Source organism: Caretta caretta, chromosome 1 (assembly GCF_965140235.1).
Source record: "Caretta caretta isolate rCarCar2 chromosome 1, rCarCar1.hap1, whole genome shotgun sequence".
NCBI lineage: Eukaryota > Metazoa > Chordata > Testudines > Cheloniidae > Caretta > Caretta caretta.
In genome coordinates, this window is record NC_134206.1 from 52,266,923 (window position 1) to 52,278,093 (window position 11,171).

Below are 11,171 nucleotides of genomic sequence, written 5' to 3' on the forward strand. Positions count from 1 at the left end.
TTGAAACCCAGTGAAGACAAAGCTTTGAAATATCAGTTGAAATTAGATGAGAAGCTGCTAGAGGAAATTATGAGGTTATTCTCAAGGCCTGAGTCTATTGCATAGTTTTACTCTGGAATTTAAATGGAATTACTTCTAATCTGCATCACTGTGAGCGAGAACAGATTCAGGCTCCCAGTCTTTAAAGTCATCAGAGTAGTATTTATGGAGGAATAAAGACAATGGCTCTCTGTTAAATTCTCCATACATTGAGGGAGTTCCTTACCTGTGCTTGCTACTTCCTGATGATACACACTGTGACATATCACCACTCTTTGGTATAAGCTGCCAGGTGAGACTGAGGTGGGGAACTCACCAGGCTCAAAGTTCTAAGCAGTTGGCCACAGAAGCCAATGCAGTGCAACCTAGGTGCTCCCTAATGCCTCTAACCGTCAGTTCCTTTCAAGCAAAAGGTGAAGAAATCCCATCATGTGCGTAAAGTAAAGTTCTGACTAAGGTTACAAAACTATCAGCTTTGAGAGGAGGAGGTGATACAGTGGTAATCTGTTGCAACACGTACCTTTCCAGAACAACAACTACAGGAAAGTAGTTTTTGTCTAATATAAAAAGAATTACAGACAGCAACTATCATAATACTTCCAAATAAATATTGGTCTAAAACCCACAGAACAGTGCTACTATTCAGCCGGTATTCAATGTCTGGCTGTTACTGGCTTCCTTAGTCCCTCCATAGGGAGTAAGGGAGAAACATGCTGGCTCTGCCCTCTCTGGCCACTTTTACAGGAGCTATATAAAAACACAGCCAGAGCCAGAAACAGCCTAGAGGCTGTATATTAAGTATTTAAGAGCCACACAATGCTTGTCTGATCTTAAGAATCCTTAGTAGCAGACATTAAACCTTACTCTAATAACAGTAATCTACTGAACTCTCACCATGAGACCAAAGAGTGGGAATCAGTGAATATAGTTAACATTGCAGAATATATCTTATTCATGTCCTGAGTGAGACGTTAAAATAGAAAACAGGTGGAAAAACTATTTTTCATATCAATTAGCTTTTATAATCCAATGATGGGACAGCTGTTCTCAATTTGTATCATGGCTCAATTGCAATGATATAGTTAAGGATTTGTTAGTGTTTCCATTTTCAGTAAAGAATCAGCTTCAATTTGAAACTTGGCTTATCAGAGCTCAGCCCAAACACACATTTTTATGTTCTAAATTCCCCCAAACAGCTTGGCACTCTTCACATTTAAACATTTTTGGGGAAACTCTTTTGCACCTGTATAACTAAAAACTGGCTTTGATTTATTAAGCAATTAGGTCTTAATCTGAGGTCATCTAAAATTACTCACCTTCGCATCCACTACTAGACAGCTATACAATCTCTATTGACTGAGAAGAACCAGGCTGAGCATTTAATTACATTACTGTTAATGGACTGGAGAATGTAAGAGCGGACTTAGAAAAAAGGCTTATTTTTGACTGAGGTTTATATGGAAGGATGCCAAAATCTTCTGTGAGGTTCCACAAAGGCCACTTACATTGTATGAGTACTGTACTATTGTTCTGTAATAGTCTAGGTAATAGTTAGGTAATAAGCTGATTTAAAATCAGTAATAAGTGTGATACGGTCATCAATATTTTGTCAGTAAGATTATCTGCAACAATCTTTATCTTGCATAGAGGGCTATGATAGTCAAGGGAGAGTATTTAGATAAATGTATTAAGTCAGAAAATGGAGGGAATATGAAAGATTTACCTCAGTATTTGGTTTTCCCTCTTGATCTGCACTGCATCTGTTTTCTGCCTCTCAGCAATTTTAAGAGTAGCTGATGTCTGCAATGGTCAAATTTTTGATACAGCAAGTTATCCTTCAAGTATATATATGTTAGGAAAGCAAAAATTCTCCTCACATTGATTTTGAAAAGACAAGCACAATGACCCTGATTCAGCAAAGAATTTAAGCCCATGCTTAAGCACAGCACATGCTTAAGGTTATGTCCCATTGAAATCAACAAGACCTAATCACATGTTTAAGTTCTCTGTTGAATCAGGGACTATATTACTTGAATCCATTTATTACTAATTAGGACAGGAATTCCTTATTTTCAATCTGCAAGCAATATCCCCCTATGTATTATCCAGTAAGGGAAAAGTAGAATAATGACAGTTTTAGTGATTTTGTTAAAAGAAAAGGAGTACTTGTGGCACCTTAGAGATGAACAAATTTATTTGAGCATAAGCTTTCGTGAGCTACAGCTCACTTCATCAGATGATTTTGTTGTGCTGTTGGAATTATGAAACTATTAAGTAAGAAGAATGAAGCATTTACATCTTCCCTGCTGCCTCTAGAGAGCATTACTACAATACTGTGATATATAAAATCCAAGAAGCAGTTATAAAAAAACTGTGGTAATAAAAAGCAAAAATGTGGGGAGAACTTAAATTGTCATTTCTCTTGCCCCCTTGTACAGAGCTCCTCCAGGCTCATGTCCAACTGTCACCCCAGAAACATCCTCTTGTAGGGATTTCCATAGAATGGAGGGGGAAGCAACGTAAAATTATTCAGGCTTACTTTGCAGTAATTTAGTGCTTCTGTGGCTGGTGGGCTGGGGTGTGCTTGTTGAAAACTGACACAATCCTGCCAACTTCCCAGACCCACAGAGCCCCCACAGAGGGGAGCATAAGGCAAAGCAAGGCAGCTGGTCACACTAGGGAGCCATAGATGACTTCTTCTAAAAGCGCGGAGCCATGGATCTCTTTGATGCCATTTAAACAAAGCACATGGTTTGGATTATTTTTAAATCTTAATGTTATGTTTTAAAGTATGTGAATGCATTCTTCATGAGAGGGAAAAGAAACCTAGCACAGCAAGGAACCACATCTGTGATTGGTTATAACAAATACACTGGTTTCTAATGTGCTTCCATGTATGTACTGCGTTAGACAACTACTCTCACTAGCACTGTACTAGTAAAGCCTACTATAATTCAAACAAAGACACTTTCAGAGAATATACGTGTAAAGACAGAGTAAGAGCTGCCTGGATTTAATTTCTGGAAAGCGCAGTTAAATCGTCTGCTTCCGGGGAGTTCTACTAAAGACACTGACTTATGAGAAATAATTTTTGAATTTTTTTTCCTAATTCTTTGTACCACTTTAAGAAAAAGGTTCTCTTGAAGACCTATCCCATTTCCCCACTGCTTGGTTCTCAAAATATTGCATTCTGCAAGCCACAAGGAAAGGTTCCACTGACCATCAGTGTTCCATAGCATGTGGTCTGGGAACCAGTCTTTTACGATGAAAAAAAAAAAAGTAATGTCTTTTGGATGAATACTAAATCTTGTGAAACCTTTACATTTATTTTAACTGTATCACTTAAAAAAAAAAGAGTAACACCTTATGAAACTGGACAACATAAACAAATAAACACACTTAGAAGATGAATATGCTTTGGAAAAAAAACACAAGGTAACAAGAATAAGATATTTAAAAGAAACTATTATTCTGAACTGCCGCCTTTCCTTCCCCCCCCTCCACTCCCACTGAAGGCTACAGGGGTGATCTCAAACAAGGGATAAGAATATTCTCAGGAAATGCAGTCACTATGCTGGTATTTTAAATAACTATGAATAAGAAAAAAAGGTTCTATTGCATTTGATTTACGAAGCACACAGGGGAAAGCTAACATGACAGGAAAAACAACAAAATGGAACCCTCTACAGCTATATAGTTGAGAGAGAATATCTATGGAATAGATTGTGAGAGAACAATGGTTTCTCTGCTGCTACATTTGCCTCAATACGTATGGAAATATTGCTTAGTCATCCATGACTGGTAATTCCCGCTTCACCTCAGCCTCTGCCAAATCCATAAAACAGATTCTACGACAGTGGGTTGTTTAATAGAATTGAAAAAAAATGTGCCAGATTTTTCCATCCATGACTGATTTTGACATCAGTGGAATTACTCAAGAAATGAGCACAGCACGTGTGGCAGAATCTATTTCCAGTGTCTCAATTCAGCAAAGTATTTAAGCACATGCCGAACTTGAAGCAATGGAATTACCATGTACTTAAAGTTAGTCATGTGTTTAAGTGCCTTGCTGAACAGTGGCCTAAATGATTTAAGTACAAAAGAACTAGAGTGACCAGATAGCAAGTGTGAAAAATCGGATGGGGTGGAGGTAACAGGAGCCAATATAAGAAAAAGACCTAAAAATCAGGACTTTCCCTATAAAATCCGGACATCTGGTTAGCCACGGCTGCTACTCTGAAAACTAAAAAGAACAATCTACACTCATTAGCCATGTTCTGACATAACAACACTATTTCCTAACTTACTACTGTCTTCCTCCCACAGTGTCCTCATGTTTCCAGCCCCAGATTCATCAGCATTTACTGGTCTAAGACGGCAAATTTGTTTTCAGCAATTTTCCTCCATTCCCTAAGGCAGCAATGACTACGCACAGTGAACCACTTGCCTGCTGTGCAAACACATGGAAACACTGCTAATTACAACCTTTCACTCCAGTTCGCTATACTGGCAATTCAATGACAGTCACTTCATTGCACAGAGTTCTGGAGTATCATGCTAACCTACTACTTTTATATTATTTAAGAAGTAAGATCTCTTTCAGAATAAGAGGTGTTATAACGTAAAGCTTTCAAGGTAACTTCCAATTTGTATTATAGGCTCCTGTATATTCCTGTCATAAATATAAAGGGAAGGGTAAACCCCTTTGAAATCCCTCCTGGCCAGGGGAAAGCTCCTCTCACCTGTAAAGGGTTAAGAAGCTAAAGGTAACCTTGCTGGCACCTGACCAAAATGACCAATGAGGAGACAAGATACTTTCAAAAGCTGGGAGGAGGGAGAGAAACAAAGGGTCTGTGTGTCTGTCTGTATTCTGTCTTGGCCGGGGATAGACCAGGAATGGAGTCTTAGAACTTTTAGTAAGTAATCTAACTAGGTACGTGTTAGATTATGATTTCTTTAAATGGCTGAGAAAAGAACTGTGCTGAATAGAATAACTATTTCTGTCTGTGTATCTTTTTTGTAACTTAAGGTTTTGCCTAGAGGGGTTCTCTATGTTTTTGACTCTAATTACCCTGTAAGGTATCTACCATCCTGATTTTACAGGGGGGATTTCTTTATTTCTATTTACTACTATTTTTATTAGAAGTCTTCTTGTAAGAAAACTGAATGCTTTTTCATTGTTCTCAGATCCAAGGGTTTGGGTCTGTGGTCACCTATGCAAATTGGTGAGGCTTTTTATCCAACATTTCCCAGGAAAGGGGGGGTGCAAGTGTTGGGAGGATTGTTCATTGTTCTTAAGATCCAAGGGTCTGGGTCTGTAGTCACCTAGGCAAATTGGTGAGGCTTTTTACCAAACCTTGTCCAGGAAGTGGGGTGCAAGGTTTTGGGAAGTATTTTGGGGGGAAAGACGCGTCCAAACAGCTCTTCCCCAGTAACCAGTATTAGTTTGGTGGTGGTAGCGGCCAATCCAAGGACGACGGGTGTAATATTTTGTACCTTGGGGAAGTTTTGACCTAAGCTGGTAAAGATAAGCTTAGGAGGTTTTTCATGCAGGTCCCCACATCTGTACCCTAGAGTTCAGAGTGGGGGAGGAACCTTGACAATTCCACAGCAACATAATTTGTGGCAGAATAAATCCAACTATGCTATAAAAATCTATCTTTCATTTTAGAAAAACAATAAGACCTAGCCCTTACTACTGTGAACCTCTTCGGAATGTGAACTGTATTGTCATCCTGAGCCTGCAGACAGATGACAACAATAACTCAAAGGTGTGAAATGGCCAATTCATCTCAAAGGGAAGTTAATGCTGAAGTCTATGGTCAATACTGTTCACTATTTTGCTCTGTTCATTTCAGCAGAAACAACCAACTACAACAACACAGTAATCTCATCAGTGTTGGACACAATAGCGAATACTACAGCAGGGATAATGGGTAGAGTTGGGTAGGAAACTGTTTTCCTGTCCCACAAACATTTTTAAAGAATCTGAAATATATTCCCCATCTTGAATCAAGATGAAGAGTAGAAATCTTGAAAATATTCACAAACCAAAAAAGACCCCAACCAAACAATTTCCCGCTCCCCGAATCAATCAAAATGTTTGGTTTCAATTTCAACCTTTTTTCAGTCTAATGACTTAAATTTAATAACAAAAAATCATTTCAAACCAGAATCAGAATTTTTCATTTAAAAAAAAACAACATTAAAACTAAACATTTCAACAATTTTGAAATATTTTTCCTCTACTTTGTTTGAGTTGGGAAATTTGTGAAACCTGACCTGGTTTTGCAAACAGTTTCTATTTTGATGAATCAGCACTTTTCATCCAAAAGAGGATTGAATCGAAAAATTCCTGACCAGCTCTAATAGTGTGAACACTGGTTTCTATCAAGGATTGCTGGAGTCAGGTCTAGGGTGAGTATGCCAAACCTGTTGCCCAAAGTTAAGCTCTTAAATCTATCATTCGTCAACAAAGTAAAAGTGGCCATTAACTTTAACGTGGGTGCTCAGTACTTCCAAAAATCAGAATCAGGACATTTTCATTGAGGTATTTAAATATGGCTCCAGAAGCCTAAATTTAGACATCCAGGTTTTAAAATCTTGACCTAGGAGTTCAAGCTTCTCCTGTCCCCTCAAAATGTCAAGTCAGCTCCATCCTTGGCATGCGGGAGCGGTGAAGAGATGCAGTATTTCGCTTTTTCCCTGGTGTTTAGTGCTTCAACTATCCCCATAAGGTGCCAGTACACCAAACCATCTTCTATCGCTTCTCAGGTATCAAATGTCTCCACTTTTCACTACCTTGCTGTCATAACCTTCCCATGACAAATTTTACAACTTATTACATCTACCAAGAGACAAGGTGGATGAGGTAATACCTTTATCAGCAACAGAAGTTGATCCAATAAAAGATATTACCTCACCCACCTTGTCTCTCTAATATCCTGGGACTGACACAGCTACACCACTGCATACATCTACCAAGGCATAAAATCAGTAGAAAACAAAAAACTGAAGATTTGGTAACATCGTCAGATTAAATATAATATCAAACAAAAACTGCTTAGTGACAGTTATGGGTGTAACAGGACATACCCCATTCACCCAAACCTTACAAGTATGGAAAAAAGAAGTTAAGGGAAAATATCCTGCATTCCTTTCCACCTTCATGTTGTCTACAATGCTGTCAACAACACGCTCCAGTGCTTCATAAGGTACTCCTGAGGGAATTCTGCACCAAAAAAATAAAAATTATGCGCGCAATATTTTAAAATTCTGAAAAATTCTGCAAATTGTATTTGTCAACAAATAAATGTGGGTCCAGCATGGCAGTGTGGAGCACAGGCCACTGGCTGCATTCAGGTGGGAGATCACCCTGAAGCCCTCACCTCCCTCAGTACAGGGACTCGGCAGTGAAGCTGCACCCAACCCTGACACAGTGCAAGGGCCGGGCCTGCCTCAGAAACATCCCGGAGCCCTGCCCCTTTGCACCAAGTGTGAATGGGCAGGCTCAGCCCAGCAGGATCTGTGGAAGGGCTTAGTGTGGGGGGGATCTAGGTGTGGGGTGTGAGGTTTCTGTGTGGAGCAATCTGGGTGTGGGTCGCTCAGTCAGAGATCTGGATGCACAGGGACTCAGCAGGGAGGGTTCTGGGTGTGGGGGGCTCAGTGTGGGGGTCTGGTTGCTGGGGGAGTGGGGCTTGATGGGGTGGGAGTCCAGGTGCAGCTGGTTGGGGCTCAGTGGGATGGGAGTCTGGGTGTAGGGGGCTTGTCGGGGAATGAGGGGGGTGCCCAGGTGTAGGTATCAGGGTGAGGGTTCGATGGGCCTGCTTAACGGGGGAGCTCCAGCTGCTGACGAGGGGAAGCCGCATGTTGGGCTCCCGCTTCCTCCCACGATTCCCCTATCACCTTTTCTTCCCCATCTCATCCCCCTCCCCCACTGCCTCATGCCTCAACTCCCTCCCCTCACTCCCATATTACCCTACCTCTGCCCTATTCAACCCCTTTCCTTCCTCACTGCCTCTTCCTTCCACCCCCTCACCCCCCTTCCCTCATTTCCCCTGCCCCCTCTTTCCCAGCCCCACCACGGGCACTCACTGTTGCACAGAAAACAGGAAGGCTCCCAGCACACAGAAGGGGAGCCCGACTGGCACTAGGACTCAGGAGAGGGCGTTCAGCTGCAGAGTCAGCGGAGACGAGACACAGCCTCCTTCAACTGGGCAGCTCTGCGCTTGCAGAAATGCGGTGGGGGGAAGTTGCATGTAACCCTGTGTGCGCTCCCATGCCTTGCCTCTATTTGGGAGGTGAATCCTACCCCCCCCCCAAAACCTGTGCCCATGGTCTTCCCCATACCTGCCTGCCCAGCCTCCCTCCCCCCGTGCAGCTTCCCTGCCGTTTTCTGCAGGGAAGCACAGGAATTCTGCAGGAGGGGGGGCATTTTCTGCAGGCACGTCCAGAAAACCTCCAGGAGTAATAAGGCTCTTACTTCCATCTCCATTAGATACCCAAAAGCAATATGTACTCCAACTTCAAACTTGCATACTAATGCAAAACCTTACAGTGAGCTAATATGCTTTTATTTAAATCAACAGATCAACACATCCAGCTGTCACAATCTCTGTGCATTTGGGACTTTGCACTGCTCCACTAGGGCTCCATGGTGTGTAAAAGTGTTCGGTGGCTGTGTTCATGGTCAACCCTAGACAAATCAATCCAATGCTCCGAACAGAATTAGATGGCACAGTGGTCCCCTGGTGTTGACTATGACAGTTAATATGACATTATCAAGAACAAGTGGCTCAGCAGAGCTTGTCTTCTAATAAAGGTTGGAAAAACCTGTATTTAGCACATTTAGGGAAACTTTCATGTGGTCTCAAGACACGTCACCTGGTAATGGTGACCTCTTGTACCATACATGGTGACCCTTGTCACCTTGTCATTGTCACCCTTGTCGGGACTGTGTCCCTAGCCTCTGTTTGCCAGAAGCTGGGAATGGGCGATAGGGGATGGATCACTTGATGATTATCTGTTCTGTTCATTCCCTCTGGGGCACCTGGCATTGGCCACTGTTGGAAGGCAGGATACTGGGTTAGATGGACCTTTGGTCTGACCCAAGATGGTCGTTCTTATGGCATATATTTAGCAAAAACAATGCTCTGGCTGAACATGCATTATTATATTTAAAAAAAAAAGTTGAAGTCAGACCAAGAACTATCTTAAGAACTGTACAACATACTACAATACAGGAATCTGAGTATATAAGACCTGAGCTTAGTTCTTTACATCTGGGTCAGCAGGGACTAGATGCTGTATAGGGGCAGTGTAGTCAGCCCTTCGATAGGATGGGTACACTGGACTTTTATTCTTAAGACTTTCCACCATTGTTGCCACCAGCTCAATTCTACCCATGATAGTAACAGTGGATGTGCAGGTATAGACTGTCTGCTGGCATTTTAACCTCGGTGCCACCCTATTCTGCTCAGAGGAGGGCTAGACTTTATAATGGTTAAAGCTCCACTAGCCATCATGCCTTGTCTCCCACCAGCAATATAATGGGTGGGAAATTTTAAGTCAAGAAGTCTAGTGTAAAGTGGCAGACAGAGAGAGAAGACACGACAAAAAGACTTCCATCACTTTCTAGCAATCGCTCCAGCTAACTGAGGCCTGGCTCTGAAAGGAACTATGCCTGGCTTTCCTTGGCTGGAATAAAACTCAGATTTGTATGAAGGAGAAAAGATAAAGAAAAATAAAGAATTAAACAGTAATGATCTTCAAGTACCAGCTTGGGAGGAAAAAGATGATTAGGTTGAAAAGTTTTTGTTACTTACCTGTGAGATCTCTGCTAAGTACATGCGCCGTTCATCATTAGCCTTATGGTAAGCCTACATTTTAAAATAATGGGTAAATGGTTACAATCAAACAAAACAATTAACATGATTAATCAAAAGGGAAAGAACAAACATACGTACCACCCCAGGACTTTTTCATTTTATGTTTCATGGAATCATTACATTCTCTACACCAATGATTTAGACATTTCAGACAGCATAACAGCTTCTAAAAAGGGCTGGTTAGACGGATATGGAAGTAACAGACCTTTGCTTCTTGTTCCAGTCTAAGCTCATAATCCTTCAGTTGGTTCTGGAGATTTCTCTTTTCCTCTTCTAGTTGTTTAAGAAGCTGATTTAAGGAACCCTGCAGTTGTATAAATAAAATCAATAGGTTACAAATATTCCTGTTCTGAACAATGATAGAGGTTGTTATCACAATCTAGATTCTGAGTTACAATCTTCAAGGTCTGTGAGATTATGTTTAAAGCTACGGTTTTGTCGTGGAGGTGGCAGAAGTCATGGAACCCTTGACTTCCAAAGACTTCCGTGATTTCAGCCCTGGTGGCTGGGAACTGCAGGGTCCCGCTGCATCCCACAGCGGCAGGGAGCAGTAAGGTACCCCAGCTGCCTAAGGCAGCAGGCCCCCAAGCTCTCAGCCACCATGGGCAGTGGAGGTACCCCGCAGCTCCCCACTGCTGCGGGGGACATGGGGACCACAGAGTCCCCCACCACCCATGGTGGCAGAGGGACCCCTGCAGCTCCCTGGCTGCCATGGGGGGGGGCAGGGGGAGCCCCTTAGTCCCCGGCCACCATGGGGGCTAGGGAGACCTCCACAGCTCCCCACTGCAGCGGTGGCAGGGGGATTCCCACAGTGCTCCCCACTGTTGGGGAAGGGGCAGGGGGATCCTGCAGCTCCCCTCTGCTGCTGGTGGCAGGGGGACCCTGGAGCTCTGAGCCCCCACGGGTGGTGGGGAACCCAGAGATCCCAGCCACCCCGCAGCTGCCCAGTCCCTTCCCATTTTATCATGGATATATTTAGTAAAAGTCAGGGACAGGTCACAGGCTTCTGTGAATTTTTCTTTATTGCCCGTGACCTGTTCGTGACTTTTACAAAAAATATCCATGACAAAATCTTAGCCTTAATTATGCTCATCACTCCCTTGTTGTTTATATGGCTCCTGCTGATTTACGCAGAGACAGACATTATGGATCACATGCTGCTATCAGTTTCACAGTTTCTTTAAATGAGACACATTTAGTTCTGGCTTTGCTACTCTCAGCGGTTCCTGAGAACTCTGCTCAACT

The 11,171-nt window shown here is 42.4% G+C and overlaps 1 protein-coding gene across 5 annotated transcripts in view; it reads right to left on the bottom strand.

Moving 5' to 3' along the window:
- CCDC169 (coiled-coil domain containing 169) overlaps nucleotides 1-11,171 on the bottom strand; it is a 55,622-nt gene that overhangs the window by 22,579 nt on the left and 21,872 nt on the right. For 3 of the 5 annotated variants that reach the window (XM_048847803.2, XM_048847795.2, XM_048847787.2), the window contains 3 exons: nucleotides 10,132-10,230; nucleotides 9,864-9,917; nucleotides 1,763-1,839 (listed from right to left, as the gene is read on the bottom strand). In XM_048847803.2, the coding sequence (XP_048703760.1) occupies nucleotides 1,763-1,839; nucleotides 9,864-9,917; nucleotides 10,132-10,230 (230 nt within the window). Of the gene's footprint in view, nucleotides 1-1,762; nucleotides 1,840-7,118; nucleotides 7,271-9,863; nucleotides 9,918-10,131; nucleotides 10,231-11,171 lie in introns of those variants that run through there. The other 2 variants (XM_075127988.1, XM_075127987.1) reach the window with 2 other exon arrangements.